The 19,842-nt window shown below is 41.8% G+C and overlaps 1 protein-coding gene across 1 annotated transcript; it reads right to left on the bottom strand.

The window, feature by feature from the left end:
* Positions 1 to 1,558: 1,558 nt before the first annotated feature.
* On the bottom strand, positions 1,559 to 7,107 carry TTR (transthyretin). Its single transcript, XM_069468501.1, has 4 exons — positions 7,007 to 7,107; positions 5,956 to 6,086; positions 4,048 to 4,183; positions 1,559 to 1,802 (listed from the first exon to the last, which is right to left on the bottom strand). Exons 1-4 carry the CDS (start codon positions 7,073 to 7,075, stop codon positions 1,695 to 1,697), a joined length of 444 nt encoding a protein of 147 aa, XP_069324602.1. The 5' UTR covers positions 7,076 to 7,107; the 3' UTR covers positions 1,559 to 1,694.
* Positions 7,108 to 19,842: the final 12,735 nt, after the last annotated feature.

Genomic DNA, 19,842 nt, shown 5'->3' on the forward strand with positions numbered 1-19,842 from the left:
CTGATCCAGCATGACTGCTGTCCTTATAAGAGGAGAATTTGGACACAGACACACAGGCAGGAAGGCCATGTGAAGACAGAGAATGCCGGGATGCAACTGCAAGCCGACTGCACCTGGCCTGACTCAGGTTTTGCTGGAGAATCCTGGTTGGAGATGCTGGGCAAGCAGACACTGTCCTTGCCTCAGACACGTGGGGCATGACTGATGTCAAGACTCCCCTCAAGGGATCCTTGTTCCCTTTAAAATAAATTCACAGCTCTCATGGGTGGCAGATGAAGGCAGCCCTCACTCCAGCCTCATTTCCCACCACCCTCAAACTTGGCTGTTGACCAACTCAGATTAGTGCTTCTCTTCCAGAATGCCAAGTTGCTCTGGAAAATGACTCCCAGCCAGGGACCACATCTCTCAGTGCAGCCAGATGGGGAGCACGTAACTAGCTCTGGCCAGTGAGATGTCAGTGGGACTCATGTGACACTGTACCACACATTTTCATTAGAAAGCTAATACCACATTTTCTCTCTTCTTTTAGTCCACTGGCTAGATGTCACCAGGGTGACCTTGAAGCCACAAGACTAAATCAAACTGGGTCACAGAGTCACCATGAGAAGGAAAGCCACCCTGAAGAGTCCCCAGAACAAGAATGTTTATGTTGGACCTGGCACAAGTGAGAAATAAACCTTGACTTCATGTAGCCACTGAGATTTGGGGTTTTTGTTATAGTGGCCCAATCTAGCCCACCTCAATACCCTTACCTTTCAACATTCTGAAGCGCTCTTCCCTTAACTTATCAAATTGCTCCACTTGGCATGGCCTTGCAAACTCTAGTCTCTCTACCTGGAATACCTTCACCTTTTGTACCTGACAACCTACCAAGACTCAGATTAAGTGACACCTAATCTGAGTCCTTCTCAGACTTCTCCAGGCTATTGGCTTCTTCCTCCTTCAAACCCTCTGTGTGCCTTGACCCATCACCTCTGTCAAACCATGATGAGATAGTTACCTTCTCAAAAGATTGTGAGCTCTTAAAAAAAATTCAGGCACTAGGTCCTATTCTTTATGATCAGAGCACCTAAGATAGTGCCTGGCACATATTGGTTGTCCATATATGGGTTTGGGATGAGTGTAAGTAAACGGGTGTGGGAGGGTTCTTTGTGATTCTCACTTAGCTGAGCACAGGATGAAGCCGGTCTGAGCCGAACCAGAGGGCCTGAGTTGCTGCAGGGATGTCCTTTTGGAGCTGCCCTGCTCTTGAAATCAGTAAAGCACTTAAAAGAAATGCCCAGAGTAAAGAAGTTGGCCCTTAGAATTTGTCTTTTGCTGTTCACTGAAGGTTAGAGGAAAATAAAGCACTCTCATCTTCAAAATGTGTATTTTTAATGGCTGCAGATCATGTTCAATACGCGCTTTGCTTGCAAGACATTGGAAATTTGGATTTCGCCCAGAGTGCTGCCCTGAGACTTTTTAGAACTCCTTGGCTTCTCTGTAAAATTTGGATTTTTTTTTTGGAGAAAACAATGAGGAAATTAAAAAAGAAATCAAATTAAAATGAAATGAGAAGTGCTTTTCACAGGAATGTTTTATTGTCTCTGCCCAAGTTTCTAACATAGCTTTTGAAGTGAAAACACTGCTTTAGTAAAAATTGGTTATACAGAATCCTGTCGCCCCTCCTTCAGATCCACTGGAAGAGAAGTCCCTCATTGCTCGGGGGTGGTGACCACGGCTGTGGTGGAGTAGGAGTACGGGCTGAGCAGGGCGGCGATGGTGTAGCTGCGGAGGCCAGAGTCATTTGCAGTAAACACCACCTAGGGGAGGAGACAGACAGATTGTTTCCAACTCAGCATGGAAAATGTGAGCTGCAGACGGACCGACCACTGGACGTCCAATGCCAAATTAATAGTTTCTATTGTATTCCTCTCATTTCTTAAAAACAGTTTGAACAAAAAGCAAAAATCCAAATCTGCTGGCGAGCTAAACCTTTGGAGCCTTGTGCAGTCCTTAAAACAAGAGTTCTTCACTTTTGCCTGTAGGATCAGGTCTCTTGTTTTGCAAATTCACACCAAAAGTCAGGGTGGCCCTAGCCTGACAGAGGGAAATAAATCTCAGTGAGCCTAAAGGCTCTCATCTATTTTCTTGGTTTTAGAAAAAGTTGAGGAAAAGGTCAGAACTGGCATTCAGTGATCAAAGACCTGCTGAGAATGGTGACTACGAATCCCACTGCAGACTTGGAGACCTAGGATTTTGGAGCTGGAAAGGAACATTCTTCCCATTTTTCAGACCATCTTTTTGAATTGTTGCGTTGCCCCAGTCTACATAGTGACAGAACCACATTAGGAAGGCCAGCCTCCTGTCTCCAAGCACAGAGATTTCTCTCCCATTGTTCCACGTATATGCTAACATGAAGAAGAAGTATGTTTGCGTGTGTATAACAAACGATGAAATACAGGGTGTTCTATCCACCACATGTTCCCCGTATCCATTCAGGTCCTGAGTTGGGCTCGTGGTCCTGTTCAATCTGTCTTGTGTCAGTCCCTGCCTGCTTCATTCCAGGGGCAGGGATGAGTTTTCCCTTCTGAATCTCTGGCATCTAGCAGAGTGCTCAACACATGGAAGGTTTTTATTTTTAAAATGTTTGTTGAATGAATACTAAAAGAGTGAATAGCAGACAAGGGAGCTAAGATCTAATGAACAGGAGCAACACGCTGTGGGCAGTATAGACAGTGAATCTTTTCAGATGGTCTCATTGGACTGAGGCCCAGGGAGAACAAGGGTCCCAGGGGGCGGATCCGGTGCTCAAGGGTAGGGGCTGAGACTCTAGGGACAAATGTCTCGTGGTGGGTGCCACTTAAACTCTACACCTGCCCCGACTGGGCTCACTGCCTTGGTGCCTGGCTGAGGACTAGCCAGAGATGTGCTTCTTGAGAGATAGGGCTCTCTTGGTGACTTGTGGGCCCCAGAAGTCAAACAGGCCCCTATAGTTTCCCTGGTAACACCGTCTACTAAGAGAACGGTTTTATGTCAATTGAGTCTCATCCGTGACTAAGCCAGAGAGAATAGTTCCCTTTCATGCTGAGCTATTTTTGATGGAATTAGTTGATCTTTAACTCTGACCAACATGTCTGGATTCTATTTCCTTGACAGCCATCTGTTTTAAATGCTTTAAGAAATTAAGACAAAGGAGAGATGGGGAGATTGGGCCCATGTATCCCTGTCTGAGGATCCTTACGCCTCATAAGTGGAAGAAGAGAGTGTGTTACTAATGTGGGTTATTATTATTTTTTTTAGCTTGGCTTCTCACAGGGAAAAAGCTTCCCGAGGCACACTGTGTTAGAAACCAGAATTGAGGCTAAACCCAGCCTGGACCCTGTTTGTAAACATTTCTACTCCTCTACTTAAGAGCCATGTGAACTTTGACAAGTTATTTAACTTCCCTGTGCCTCACTTTCTTCATCTGTAAAATGGGGATAATAATAGGACTGCTCTCAGTGGGTTGTTCATGAGGATTAACTAGGTCAAATATAGAAAACATTTATAATACTGTCTGGCACATGACGTGTGCTTGGTAAATGGTATCTATTGTGTTGTCATCATTATTTTAAATTTATTATCTCTGTGTGCATTGCCAAGAATTGCTTATCCAAACCTCTGGGGAGACAGATGTATTTTGGAATGAAGAATTTTTCAGGTTTTAGAGAAATAGAATGGCTCATCTCTCTTTTGTTACATAATATCCTAAGTTGGGCCCGGAGGGCTGCCTCATATTCAAACATATTATTTATTCAGAAAACAAATAAATATTCAGATGAAATGGAATGAATAGACTATAAATAGTGTCATGCAAGTTGAGGTCATGGTACTAAGTGAGTTTTCAACAACTCAGAAAAAAGTTTGCTTCTCGGAGTGTCGTGGATTTCCGATTGTAGAACAGGAAAGGGAACCTGTTGTCATTCAGCACTTTCCTTATGACATTGCCATGGCATGCTAAGTGCCAACTGCATTTCCTGGAATTAAAAATAAAACCCAAAACAACTCAAAGGTCTATACACTCACCTCTGCATATTCATGGAACGGGGAGATGCCAAGTCCCTTCCAGTAGGATTTGGTGTCTAATTCCACTTTGTATACCCCTTCTACAAATTTCTCAACAGTCGTCAGCCCGTGGAGCTCCCCAGTCTCACTGGTTTTCCTACAAGGTGTAAAAGTCTGGGTTAAGTTAGGCATGAACGAAATTAATGGCCTGGCAAAATGACACCACACACGTGCACGTTTGTGTGTATGTGTTATATATATTTTTCCTCAACCAAGTCAGGAGGGGGAAAACTCTAGTAACTGTCTGAAGTTAAATGGCAAGAAATTTGTAAAAAACATCTTAAAAAGCTCACTGTAGATTTTTTCTTTTATGAGAATAAAATATAGGTATAATGTTTACTTAAAGAAAAAGTCCTTGGGATTCAGGGTTGGTGATTGGATAGAAGTTCATGACTACTCCTGGCAGTGGCCATAGCTGTTCTAACTCTGCAGTTCCCCAGGACTGCGGGGTCTCACTCCTTGCCCCTGTGATATGAGGGTACCTTGCAGAGATAGTATCGTCTGTGCACATAGTGGGATATCTAAAGTAGGAAAAGAACCTCTGTATCTGACTCTTTTCGCTTTCACATATTTAACCTCTTTGATACCTTTTTGCCAATAACAAATACTAGGCAACTTCCTTTTCCACATAAGTACCAGCTCAATAGTTGAATGTTAGAAATTGATCCCTGTTAGACTGCAAAAATTGACATAGCCAAAAATAGAAGTTGTCGTTACTAACTCTGTTCATGTCCCTGCCCCCTTCTTTTCACTTCCTTTTTTTTTTGGATGGCACAAGGAAAAAGATTCACAACATCTGAATATTTTTGGTATCCAGTTGATCTCTCACTTAGAACAGTCTCTTTCCATGTTATGCTTGGCGTTATATATAAACATAAATGAATTAACAAATACAAGTTCAATTAAAACCACACCAAAGAAAATGATCTTCCCAATGATGGTTCGTAATGTGGTTCTTGGGGTTCAATTAAAACCCAACAGAAATTCTTCTCCCAAGAGACATAGATTCTTAGCAGTTCCTCTTCTGCTTGCTGGTGAGGGTTTCCTGGTTGCTCTTACTGTCGGTTAGTTTGCTTAGGTTGATCAATACGTATTTTCTTTGAAATTCTTGCTAGTGGAGGTAGAGAGATTCCATGAAAATTGTGAAGTGGCTAATGCAGGTGAGAAGTCATTTTTGCACATGATGTTGGGTGACTATGAGATTCGTCTGTGGCTGTACTTTGACTCATGTGTCCCTCTCTTCTATTTTTTTTTTTTTAACTGAGCTTGACAGCCCACAGACTTGCACATAGTAGGTGCGCTAAAGTGTTCATTAGACAAAAGCCCTGGCTTCTGGGTGATCCAAATATACTACAGACAGGTGCCTTGTCAGTGTTGTCCTTCAATTCCTTTCCTTTCATTAATAAGTTGATACACATTGTACATCTTTCCTAAAATTCTAAGATAAAGACTCTCACCTTGAGTGTTGCCTAGGGGCACCAGGGAATCTGTGAAACTCCTGATATTACGCATATGTTTTTGTATGTCTATGTATATGTGCATTTTTCTGGGCATGGAGTCTGTATTTCATCACCTATTTAAAGGAGGTCTTTGATCCAAAAGGGATGCAAACCACTATTAAGAGGAGAGAAGCTACTGACTCCAATTCCTACCAATTGCCCTAAATGATGTTCAACTTCCTGGTTGCCTCCCAGCTAAGCAAAGCAAGAAGGGGGCATCCTTCTAAGGGCACACTGGACCTCTGCCCACATTTTTGATCTACTTGTATAATAGATTCTTTAGCAGATGGTGTGAGCCTCTCTCTAGCAAGTGGAGGGGTGAATGGGAAAATAAAACCAAGGCCCATGGCAGGGTCCTTTGGCAGCTCACCCAGAGGCGAATGGCTCCCAGGTCTCATCAGCGGCCTTTTTGAACACTTTCACATCCACGTTGATGGCAGGACTGCCTCTGACGGCATCTAGGACTTTGACCATCAGAGGACACTTGGATTCACCAGCGCCCTGGCCGTAGAGAAGACAAGTGAGAAGTTAACAACATTGGTCAGTGGGAAAGGATTTAGTCTCTATGGTGTCAGAAATCTGGAGCAAAACAGAGAGTATACACTGATCCCATTACCGGGAACCTAAGTGTTGACAATTAATGAGCTTCCCTACTCAGTATAACACAGACATAATTGTTTCCAAAGCAAGAATGGTTTCTGCCTCCAGTCATTTGACCGGGGACGTGGATAATGAATTTTGAGGGAGAAAATAGGCCCTCTGAGAACAGTTGCTCTGTTAACTTCTCCATTTGAGTGGAATTACTGAAAAGATGTAATGTTCCATACATAGGACCAAATAGTTTTTCCTGAGATCATTTTAGTCAGTTGTTGCTATAGTAATTCCCTCTTACTAGTTGTTGTAAAATAACATTAGAGTACTTTCTGACTTATTTTATAGTATTAGTTAATTCTTCTAGAGGATTTAAGAATTAGATGTCTGCCTAGAATGTTGTCCCCCAAGCCTTTCAAAGATGAATCAATAAATACATTTTCATTAGCTAAAGGGCCAGAATATAATCTCATGCAGTTTTACCCTGAAATAAATTTTATAAAGGGATGCTTTTCTGAAAATTCAATATTAACAGCTTAATTAATATCATATCTTTATTTGTATCATCTATTTGAGGTAATTGAGGTACCAGGCATTGCAAACCCAGTGCACCAAAGCAATGAAGGAGAGTGCCTAGAGCCCAAGCCCCGGTTCAGTAAGCTCTGCAGAACTGCCTTCTTTTTGAGGTTTGAATTAATGATAAAAATAAAGGCCGGGTACCCTTGCCCTAGTAACAAAAGCTGGTTGGCAAAACTAGAAGGAGTCACGTCTACTTTGTCTAGTGTTCCCCTTAAATATATGAAAGAGACTTTACAGAATCAAACACTCACCGCAGGGCCAGCCTCAGACACAAACACCAGTCCAGCAAGGCAAAGGAGGAGCAGACCATGAGAAGCCATCTTGCCACGAACCAGTGGACTTCTGTGAGGGCTGCTCCCAGCTTGGGGCTTTTATACTCACTTCTCCTGAGCCACACCGCATTATCCCTGCCAATCTGACTCCAAACCTGCTGATTCTGATTATTGACTTAGTCAACAAAGAGAGAATAAGTAACCCACACAAATATGAACCTTGTCTAGAGAGATTAGAGCATCAGAACATTAGCTCTACGAAATATTCTTACTAGGTCATCTGACCCGCTAGATCACCAAAACAAAACAAAACAAAAATAGTTTTCTCCCTGCTTGGCTTCATGCAGCAACATTCTTGGGATTTCCCCCCCCCCCCTTACCTATTTCTATGTATGTTTTCCATTTTGTATACACTTTTGTCTTTTATTCTAGATGACAAATGCAAGTTGTAATAATTTATTTCATGTGAGACATTGGGCTGCACAGGCTTAACTACAGTGCATTAGAAAATGTCCTTGCACTTGATGTATGGCCGATGGGTCAACAAGGAAAAACCCTTGGCAGTGCTCACAGTTTTAAAAGCCTGTGTTTTAGCCAAACTAAGTCATTTGGAAGCTTTGCTTAGTCAGCGATTTCTTAGCAATTTTTTACCCCCCCTTTTTTTGGAGTATGTGTTCTGCCCAGATAAGGTTCATCTTAACCCAAGGAATGATGACATATTTCAAACTGGTATGAATGAGCCTGAAATGTGGAGAAACAAGTCTTTTTTTTACTGTCTCTTCTGCATTGGGCATGCAGGGACATGACTATCGGCTGGCTTTTGTAAGAATCAGAATTTCTGGAAGGAAGTGGAGATGCCTATGAGAACTACAGGCCATGGTTGGCAACAGATTCCTTTCCACCTGTTCAACCTACAAGTCTAGAAACTATACTAACTTTATGATTAATTGATCAAGTACCAACTCCTGTGTGTGTGTGTGTGTGTGTGTGTGTGTGCATATGTGCACATGCATGTGTGGCTTTGTTCATGAATAAATTAAGACAGTGTGTTGTCCTCATAAGACAAATATGTAGAAGATGTAGAGAAGACGAACATTTGGGACAAATACATGTCAAGGGTGAGTCTAGTTTGGAGCACTGAGAATTGGAGGAACATACCCATAAGTGACAGTCAGGTTGGAGGAAACTCAACAAGAAATAATGAAGGGTAAGGCCTTTCAGGGAGTAGTAGAAGGGACAGAAAGGCCTTCCAGGAATATGGAAATGCGCAGAAGACTTGGAGAGAGTGGGTCAACCACAGGAAAGCAACAATAAGCAAACCCAGTTGAAAGCGTACCTAGGAATGCAATCTTATAGCCTTGGAGTCTAACTAGGAAGTAAGAGAGTTTTGGGGAGTTGTGGGGAGAGTTTTGAATTTGTAGTTAGATGACCTGAGTCACCCAATCTTAGTTCTGCTGCCCAATTTCCTGGGTGACCTTTTAGGAGGTATTTAATATCTCAGCTTATCCATTTATAAAATAGAAATATCTACTTTTCTACTTCAAAGGACTGTTCTAATAACTTTTAATATGAGATGATATTAAAACATTTTGTAAACTGTAAACCACGATTCTGGTGTGAAAACATAACATTAATATAATTTGCTTCAACATCTATGCTTAAGGATTTGAGAAAATCCTCTCCTATATCGCCATCCAATATTCTCTTGACTATTTCCTACTGCTTAAAACCAGGATAGAGAGACTTTTCTCTGACTATGAATCCGAAATATTTGAAAGTTCTTTCATAACCCAAGCAAAATCACCCACCCATGCATTTTAGCACTATACTCTGTTGAAACCAAGCATCGTCTCCATAGACCTTGTGAACGGGCAACCATGGGCTTTAAACATGTTGAAATAGTGGCTAAACTTAAAAAGCAAGACATGTTGCATAAAAATTTGGATTTCTGGCTTCTCTTGAGAAATCAGAAAAGATGGCAGGACTAGGCCCACATTCATACGAGACAACGCTCAGCGGGAGGTCACTCGCAGACATCACAGCTCCCAGGGCCTCCCTTCCCAGTCTGAGGCTACGCAACATTTCTAGAGGCCTTTCATGCTTGAGGTTTTTTTCTTTTCTTACACAAGTCCTGTTTCTCTCATCTGTATTCCTTCCCAGCCTCTTGAAAGTTTGTGATCTTCTGACAGCCATCTAAATAGTGAATGACAGCTTATTTTCTTTTTGCCAAATAAACATTCCCACTTCTCTGAATCCTCTTCAGACATAGTTCCTGGAATCCTCACCACCTTGACCTTCTTCTCCTGGCATACTCCCATTGGTCAACGTTCCTCCTCAAGTGTGGTGCTCGGAACCACACACATCGTCCAGATGAAATCAGGTCAACCCCCAGGACATGGACACTGTTGCCTCCCTTCCCAAAGGCAATCTGCTGCAAATGTTGTCCCCTGAGTGCATTCGTCACTGTAGCAGCTGTGACGCTTCCTTCATCATAACACTACCCATTGTGATCGATTGGTCGCAATGATCTAAAATCATCACGTGTTAGCCAACATCCTGTCCTTTGATCATTTAGGAATTTTAACCTAAATATGGGAACCAGTTTATCTCTGTTTTTTTTTTTTTCATTGTCAAAGTCCTTTTTGTATGTTTATCTCTGCTACATCTCATCCTGTTAGTTCCTACCCACTACTCCATCCTATTGACATCGTTTCATGGTTGATTCTGTAAGTCGCTGTCCTAGAGCATCCTCCAAGCCTCATGACCTTGGCCATTGTGACTTGCCTGCTTTCTGAACTCTCATCTTCTGGAAATCATTAACACAATTTGCATCTGAACAAGACGAGGGGGTGAGGAGAAAGTGAGGCAATTTCAAGGACAGGGAGCATCATGAATCTGATTGGAAAGTCATGGATAAACCTTACAGAGACAGAGATTATTTTTTAATATAAAAAGAAGCAAACCTTTGGGCAGAGGCTTAAAGATCAAATGTAGGTAGTCTGGAGTTGAAGTGAGACAGCTCCAGGAGAAGAGGCTTGCTGTGTTTTAGACGAGAGAAGAGAAAGGCTGAAACACGAAGGAAAAAACAAAAAAGAGAGAGGGAATGCATTCTTTGTGGAAGGAATGCTTACATGTAACAAATGTCAATGACAAATACAAGAAAAGTCCAGTGTTTCTTGTCTGAGGGATGAGAGAGGGTTATAGGGCTAAACACACACGCCCAAAGATAAGAAGGTCTTCCTTTCCGGTGTTTACTTGAGTTCCGGAAAGCTCTTTTCAGAAGATGGTTACATGGGATCCATGAAGAGGGATGAATTAAGGTCAAGGGTCACCGCATTCCTGGAGACCTAAGTGGTTGCTATAGATACTGTGTGCTCTCTGGCTATAGCAGCAGCAGTGAGGACCCAAGGCCATAAAACAAAAGGAGCATCAGAGAAACATTTAAGCTACTCGTTTACGTCTTTTCTTAGCCTTGTAGTGTTTTTTTCTTCATGATCTGACCTCGCGGCTATAGCTTAGATGTTTAATTGGGGTGAAGAATACTAATTTAATGGCAACATTCTTCCTCCTACTACAGAATGTGCAGTGGTTAATGAACAACTCAGCCCAGCTTTTAGTTTATGGTTCTTCTGCCCTCTCCTTTATAATGGACAGGATTATCTATTTAAAAAAAAAATTTTTTTTTTGAGACAGAGTCTCACTCTGTTATCCCACCTAGAGTGCAGTGGGGTTATCATAGTTCACTGCAACCTCCAACTCCTGGGCTCAAGCGATCCTCCTGCCTCAGCCTCCCAAGCAGCTGGGACTACAGGCATGCCACAACAGCTGGCTAATTTTTTCTATTTTTTTAAGTAGAGATGGGATCTTGCTCTTGCTCAGCGTATTAAAAATTTTTATATAAATAGATAAAGTATTTCTTCTTCATTGATTTTCTGAGGATGCATGTCAACCGCTAGCCCGTGGTCTATTGACACTGAAATTCCCACTGATATTATTGTGAGAAGCTGATTAGCCCAAGTGGAGAGTTGGCTGGCCAAGCCCTTGGGCTGGGCCTCCTGGTTGGGGGTGAGAGGGAATAATAGTATTTTGGGGCCCTGGATCTTTGCAGGTTAAAGAATTCAATTTTGTCAGCTCCCCCTGAAGTGAATAAGCCCTGGGGGTTTGATTAATGGTAAGCAAATCATAAAAGACTCATTTTAAAACCATAATACCAATTTAATTAATAGTCAGATGGTGGCTGGGTAAGCAAGAAACTGGAGCTAAGGGACTTGGCTAATTTTTTTGAGAATATTTTATCCAGACTGCGGGAAAACCTAGAAAAGTTTTTGTGCTTCACTGGAGCATATAGTTTTCTCGTGCTTGGACTGCTGTGTCTGCCTAATCTAGCAAGCCTCTCTTCCTCCAGGGACCGTTGAATAAACACTGAAAAAGCCTTTGTCTCCCCCTGGTTCCTTGTCCATGTACATAATCATCCACATAAAGGCAAACATTATCTAGGATATATTGATTAGACTACAATTATTAATTGTAGTTTTAGTTTCGTGGTTGAATTTTAGGGGCCAACCTAGTTGGGAGCAACAATTGAGAATTCCCCAGTAAAAGAATCTTTCACAACTCTTACCCTGCATGCTTGCCGTACTCTGTATTTGGGGACTATACCATCAAGAACGGCAACCTCAGCCCCACCCTGTCTCTATCTGGCAGAATCTATCATAATTTGCTGAACGTCAGTATCTCTGATGATTCAAAGTCAAGACACTCTAGCATTGGTCTGGGTTCATATCTGTCTCAGTGGTCACGCATGTGTTAAGGAGTCTATCCATACAGAGTCATTAGACGAAGTTAGAGTTCTGGCTTCTAGAGTCACTCAAAGCTCACCCACCCCCACCTATGAGGAGGAGAGATAAGGACAGAAGAGGAAGTTTAAGGGACTTTTATCTAGTTGGCTGCTTTTCTTTGGGTTTCTCTTTGTTTTCTCCTGCAGCTCTCATGCAGCTAGTGTAGCAGGACAGGCCTGAGGTTGTGGGCCACTCAGATGGCCCATCCTGCCATGGTCTGTGAAAGAAAGGAGGAAGCAGGTGTGGCCTGATGGACAGGTGGTTCGGAACAGACCACTTTCCTCTCCAGACACATCTTCATGATGCTCTGTAGCTTAGCCCAGTTTACCAGGAGGCTGCACTGGGTTTTGGGTCAGAAGCACCAACTGGGATTAAAGAGGTTTTATTTGGTTGATCCTATCCCTGTACCCACACCTCCCTCAGAATCAGCTGCGCTGGTTCTGTGGCCATAATCCAGACCCAGGTTCATGGTTCAAGATCTAGATTTTGGCCACTTCTTTTCTCTTTTGACCTTGGAAATATGACTAAAGAGATATTTTAAGTTCATCAACTAATTAAAAAGAAAGAACTATTGAGTAGCTTCCTGATGTAGGTCACTAACTCCTAGCCATCCCCGTGGGAGTTATCAAGAAGCATATGCCTTAAAGTTGCTTATACTTTAATTATTAGGAAAACATATTTTCCCATTCAACAGGCAACAGCTGACGAGGTGGACAATAATTCACAGAAGGAGGAAGTGACTTTAGGCTTACGGAAAGCTTCTTCGAAGAGATGGGATTTGAACTTGACCATCCAGGATAAATACAATCTACATAGGAGAAAAGGAACAGTGTAATTCCTCTTCCATATGAGTGGGGAAACATTTGAAACCCTCAAAAGGAGATGCACCAGAGATACAGTTTGGAGTTTGATTGTGGAGGCCCTTTGATGCTCTTCCGAGAAGTCTGAGTTTTTCCTATAAGCCAGAACATAAACCTTTCTGGTTATTTAGGGATGGAGGACTCTGCCTCATGAGTAGGGTGAGCACATGGTTACCAGCATGTCCTTGTAGAAGATCACTGACCCTCAGTCAGGGGCTCCACAGTAGGTTGGAGCTGGGAATTCACCACCTTCAAAGTCCTTCCCAATAATGAGTATTAAAGGGATTACTGAGAATTCTGAGTGATGAAGCAACAGGATGGAATCTAGATAGACCGAGCCCAGAGAAAGATGTAGGTTGGAGGAGGAAAATAGACAGGCTGAATGGCCACTCAGGACGCTAATGTAGTTGTGTAATCTGTAGGGTCCAGCCTGTGGGTCAAGGTTACCCGCATCCCTGTCCTTCTGGAGTTATTGCTGACCCTGGAGTCTACAGGCACACATGTATTTTCTCAACAAATGATTATTAAAAGTACAATTTCTATTATGTAAAGGTCTGCCTATATTATCTCATACTTTCAAAGATACATTGCACTATAATTTATATACAGTAAAATTCTCTTTTTAAGGTTACAGTTATATGAATTTTGACAAACGTATGCAGTCGTGTAACTACCACTGGAATCAAGAGTTAGAATATTTACATCCAGCCGGGCATGGAGGCTATAATCGTAGCACTTTGGGAGGCCGAGGCGGGAGGAGGAGTTGAGCCCAGGAGTTTGAGGCTGCAGTGAGCTATCATGATGCCACCACACTCTAGCTCCAGCAATAGAGTGAGACCATGTCTGGTAACAACAACAACAACAAAACCACCCCCCAAACAAAAGAATATTTTCATCCAAGAAGTTCCCTCGCACACTTATGTAATGAATTTCCTTCTCCCTTCCCAGCCCCTGGCAACTACTGACTTGCTTTCTGTCCCTGTAGCTTTGCCTGTTCTGCAATGTTGAATCATATAGTAAATGGACTTGTGAGTCTGACTTCTTGGTGGAGTCTTTGTGGTTTATTAAGTACAAGATCATGTCGTCAGTGAAGAGTGACAGTTTGACCTCCTCTTTTTCTATTTGGATATCCTTTCTTTCTTTCTGTTGCCTGATTGCTCTAGTTAGGACTTTCAGTACTATATTGAATAGAAGTGGTAGCAGTGGGCTTCATTGTCTTGTTCCAGTTCTTATAGGGAATGTTTTCAATTTTTCCCCATTCAACATTATGGCTGTGGGTTTGTCATATGTGGCTTTTATAATTTTTAGATATGTTCCTTCTATGCCTAGTTTGTTGAGGGTTTTTATCATGAAAGTGTGCTGAATTTTGTCGAATGCTTTTTCTTCATCTATTGAGATGATCATAGGGTCTTTGGTTTTGCTTCTGTTTATGTGGTAAATCACATTTATTGATTTCCATATGTTTTTTTTTTTTTTTTTTTTTTTTGAGACAGAGTGTCGCTTTGTTGCCCAGGCTAGAGTGAGTGCTGTGGCGTCAGCCTAGCTCACAGCAACCTCAAACGCCTGGGCTTAAGCAATCCTACTGCCTCAGCCTCCCGAGTAGCTGGGACTACAGGCATGCGCCACCATGCCCGGCTAATTTTTTTTCCTATATATATTTTAGTTGGCCAGATAATTTCTTTCTATTTTTAGTAGAGACGAGGTCTCGCTCATTGCTCAGGCTGGTCTTGAACTCCTGACCTCGAGCGATCCACCCGCCTCAGCCTCCCAGAGTGCTAGGATTACAGGCGTGAGCCACCGCGCCCGGCCGATTTCCATATGTTGAACCATCATTGCATCCCTGGGATGAAGCTCACTTTGTCATGGTAGATTTTTTTTTAGATGTGCTGCTGAATTCATATTTTATTCATAAGGGATATTGGTCTGTTGTGTCCTTTCCTGGCTTTGGTATCAATGTATCCTGGTTTTATAGAATAAGTTGGGAAGAATTCTCTCTTTCACTATGCTATGGAATAATTTCTGTAGTATGGGTACCACCTCTTCTTTATAAGTCTGGTAGAATTCGCCTGTGAATCCATCTGGTCTAGGGCTTTTTTTGCTGTTGTTGGAAGATTTTTTTATTACTGCTTGGATTTCATTGTTCATTGTCAGTCTGTTCAGGAAGTCTATTTCTTCCTGATTGAGTCTTGGGAGGTTGTGTGTTTCTAGGAATTAGTCCATTCCCTGTATGTTTTCTAGTTTATGTGCATGGAGATTTTCATAGTATTCATGGATTTTTTTTTATTTTTTTTTTTTTTGTAGCATGGATGTTTTGTATTTTTGTGGTATCAGTTGTAATGTCTCCTTTCTCATTTCTAATTGAGGTTAATTACGTGCTTTCTCTTCTATTCCTGTTTAATCTAGCAAGCTGTATGTTGACTTTGTTTATCTTTTCAAAGAACCAACTTTTTGTTTTGTTGATCTTCTGTATTACTTCTTTGTTTTCCATTTCATTTGTTTCTGCCCTTAACTTTGTTATTTCTTTCCTTCTGCTGGCTTAGGGTTTAGTTTGCTAAAAAGGAAAGTCTTTTTCAGTTCATTGAGATGTGACATTAGGTTTCCAATTTGCAATCTTTCTGTCTTTTTGATGTATGCATTTAAGGCTATGAATTTTCCCCTGAGGAATCTTTTGGTGAGTCCCATAGATTTTTGATAGCTCATGTTCTTCCTGTCAGTCATTTCAAAGAATCTTTTGATTTCTGTCCTAATTTCCTGCTCCACCCAATAATCATTCAGCATCAGGTTGTTTAATTTTCATGAGTTTGTGTAGGTTTGAGTGTTTCTTTTGTGATTGATTTCTACTTTTATTTCACTGTGGTCTGAGAAGATACATGGTATGATATTGATTTTTTTCTTTGAATTTGTTGAGACCTGTTTTATGACCTAAGGTATGATCAATCTTGGAGAATGTCCCATTTACTGCTGAGAGGAATGTATATTCAATAGTTTTTGGGTAGAATGTTCTATAGGTGTCTGTTTGATTTAGAGTTTGGTTCAGGTCCAGTGTTTCTTTATTTTCTGCTTTGATGATTTGTCCAGCTCTGACAGTGGGATGTCATGTCTATTATGATGCTGCATTTATTTCTTTGCTTAGCTCTAGTAACATTTGCTTAACATATCTGGGAGCTGATGTGTTAGGTGCATATATATTTAGGATTGTTATGCTTTCTTGTTGAATTACTCCCTTTATCATTATATAATTGACCCTTTTTGTCTTTCCTTACCTTTGTTGATTTAAAGTCAATTTTATCTTATATGAGAATGGCTACACCTGCTCTCTTTTGGTTTCCATTTGCGTGGAATTTTTTTCCATCCTTTTACATTGAGTCTATGTGTGTCCTTGTGGTTTAGACATTTTTCCTGGAGACAGCAGATGTTTAGGTTGTGTTTTTTTTATTCATTCAGCGAGTCTATGTCTTTTGAGTGATGCATTTAAACCATTAATGTTAAGAGACAGAATTGATATATGGAATGCTGTTCCGTTTGTCATGCTGGGTAGTACCTTGTTCCTTTGTTTCCCCTCTTGTGTTATTGTTTTATAAGAGTCATGAGCTTAGCCTTTGTGGGTGATTTTACACTGGTGAGTATCTATTGTGCTAATCCATAGTTCTGAGTATTTCCTTCGGGGCAGGTCTGGTCATGACAAATTTCCTCAGTGTTTGCTTGTCTGGAAAAGACCTACTTTCTCCATCATACGTAAAACTAAGTTTTGTAGGATGTAAGAGTTTGGGCTGGCAGTTGTTCTGTTTAAGAAGATTTAAGATGGCTTGTAAGGTTTCCACTGAGAAATATGCTGTTAGCCTGATGGACTTTCCTTTGTAGGTCAGTTGTTGCTTACATTTAGCTGCTTGTAGAAGTTTCTCCTTCATTTTGACTTTGGCCAGATTGATTACTATGTGTTTTGGAGATGTCCTATTTCCTATGGATCTTCCCTATCCCCCCTCCCCCATTTCTTAGTTTCTGCTTCCACAACTCCCAACTGAGTTCAAAATTTCAGTGCTAATCATATAGACTTTTGCAATTATATTCCAGCTGATCTTCTTACTGCTAATCTATTTTCCATATAATCTTTTCTATAAGCTACTGCCAAATTAATCTTCTTAATGCATACCTCTCATTATATCACATTCTCTCTTCTAAAGCTTTTTTTCACTCCCTGTGGCCAGCCAAATAAAGTCTGATGTCCTTTGCCTGACATTCAGGATGGCTGTGACTTGGTTCTACTCCATCCTTATTTATTGCTATGGTCCTTCAAAACCCAGCTGAGTTCTGGACAGATCCTGAGATCTGCCACCCTATACCCTTATCCATTTCCTCATCCATTCCCCCTCACACTGCTAACTGTCCAGAGGAGAAAACACCAGCAAAGTGTCGATGAGGGCAGTGGCTGTAGAGAGAAAAGTCCAGAAGAGAGACAGTTATGGAGGTGGAAATAAAAGATTCTGTTGACATCAGGAATGGAAAGTTAGTGAGAGAGAAGAGCCAAGAATGACTCAAGTATTTTATTTAGCTCAGAAGAGTGCTGAGATAGTAAAACCATTAGCTTATATAGTTAGAAATATGAAAGAAAATTAATCTAGTTTTGGACATGTTGAGGTGGAGAGGTGGATACGCAGGCATCCATGCCCAGAGGGCAGCTGGACATGACAGCCTGGGAGATGTAGTTTGGAAGGGACCAGGCTGGAGATGGAGATCAAGATCATGAGCATGAGAGTTGGATTATGGCATTGGAAGTCACCAGTAAGTAGACTTTAACAACAAGAAGTCCAAGGATAGAGCTGTGGGGTAAACCAACCATTAGCCAGTAATAAAAGCAAGAGAAACCTCAAGTAGAGGTTTCCCCAGGCAGAAGTTAACTCTCCTACTTTCCTGTGAAGTGCTTTATACCTGTCTTAAACATTTATGCCGCTCCATCCATAGTTTGTGTTCACAATTTCTCTTTCTTAAGCGAAACATCTTATCATTTATGTCCCAGTACCTAGTGCAGGGCCTGGCACTCAGGAAATGGCCAGTAAATGCTTAATGAATAATTTAATAATAAATGAATGGAGTCACCTCCAGTTGCAGCCAGGTCTTTCTTTCTTTCTTTCTTTTTTTTTTTTTTTTTTTTGAGACAGAGTCTCACTCTGTTGCCCAGGCTAGAGTGAGTGCCGTGGCGTCAGCCTAGCTCACAGCAACCTCAAACTCCTGAGCTCAAGCGATCCTCCTGTCTCAGCCTCCCGAGTAGCTGGGACTATAGGCATGCACCACCATGCCCGGCTAATTTTTTCTATATATATTTTCAGCTGTCCATATAATTTCTTTCTATTTTTAGTAGAGGTGGGGTCTCCCTCTTGCTCAGGCTGGTCTCGAACTCCTGAGCTCAAATGATCCACCCACCTCGGCCTCCCAGAGTGCTAGGATTACAGGCGTGAGCCACCGCGCCCGGCCTTTTTTTTTTTTTGTTTAGACAGAATCTCTGTGGCCTGCGCTAGAGTGCCATGGCATCAGCCTCACTCACAGCAACCTCCAACTCCTGGGCTCAAGCGATACTACTGCCTCAGCCTCCCGAGTAGCTGGAACTACAGGCATGTGCCACCATGCCCAGCTAAGTTTTTCTATATATATATTTTTTAGCTGTCCATATAATTTCTTTCTATTTTTTTAGTAGAGACGGGGTCTTGCTCTGCTCAGGCTGGTCTTGAACTCGTGAGCTCAAACAATCCACCGCCTCGGCCTCCCAGAGTGCTTAGGATTACAGGCGTGAGCCACCGCATCTGGCCAGGTCTTGCTTTCTTTCTTCGTGAACCAACACTTGCATTGCTCTCTATAGCTGACTTCCGGCATTTCTGATTACAGCTCGACAATCCAAGTGCCATCTTCCTGTGTTCCTGATCTCATGTGCCAGACTGAGCCAGACTGACTGAGCCCTGGCACTCCTCGTTCCATCCCTTGACCATGCCCTTGTTGCCCTGCCCACTCTCTGTGCCGAACTTCCATTGCCACCCAAGTCATTCGCCACGGGCTTCTGTATTTGCCTGAGGATTCATTTCTTCATCTTTGATTTCAGAATCAAGTTTAAAGTTCCTTTATTATGGTTCAGCAAGACGGGCAGAAACCTTTTCCCCTGATATTTAATTGTCTCTAAAATGTGCATCCTAGAAGATATATTTGCCTAACTTACATAGCTTAAAACAGATTTAGAAACTAGAACAAATTTCTTTATCCTGAGGGTTTTTTTTTTTTTTTTTTTTTTTTAACAGATAGGGTTTTGCTCTGTGGCTTAAGCTGGAGCAGTGACATGATCATATAGCTCACTGTAGCCTTGAATTCCTGGGCTCAAGTGATCCTCCTACCTCAGCCTCGCCAGTAGCTGTTACTATAGACATGTGCCACCATGCCCAGCTATTTTTTTTATTTTTTGTAGAGGCAGGATCTCACTATTTTGCCCAGACTGATCTCAAACTCCTGGCCTCAAATGATCCTCCTGTCTTGGCCTCCCAAATTGCTGGCATTATAGGCATAAGCCACTGCACTCTGGCCAATTCTGAGTTTTTAGATGAAATTTTTGTATTTTTGGGATCAGATGAGCAACTTTCTTCTCCTTCCTTACAACACGTCGTACATCAGTATTTCTCCAAGTGTGTGCCCCAGACCAAGAGCATTCCCTGGGAACTTGCTAGAAATGTAATTTCTAGGATGCCCCTCCATACTCACTGAATCTGCTGAAACTCTGAAGCTGGGGCCTGGCAATCTGTGTTTTAACAAGCCTTCCAGGTGATTCTGATGTAAAAGTTTGAAAACCATTGTCTTAGATGCAGCTAATGCTCAGGAGTGAGGTTGGGTTGTGGAATCTAGCGTCTGGTTTCTTTAAAAGCTTTGTCACCTTTTTAGCTGGGTAACCTTGGCTTAGCCACTTAACCTCTCTGGACCTTTTTATTTTTTCCTCTAGAAGATAAAATTTTGGGGTCAGTTGATCTCAAACTGTAGTCATATTATCCCATGGCACCCTGAACACCTCTAAAGACAACAAGAGCAAATTTTCATGGTATTAGTTAGCAGGGCAGAGCTTCAGGGATGACTCAGCTCATTAAATGAG

The sequence above is a fragment of the Eulemur rufifrons genome, chromosome 5 (assembly GCF_041146395.1).
Source record: "Eulemur rufifrons isolate Redbay chromosome 5, OSU_ERuf_1, whole genome shotgun sequence".
NCBI classification, from domain to species: Eukaryota; Metazoa; Chordata; class Mammalia; order Primates; family Lemuridae; genus Eulemur; species Eulemur rufifrons.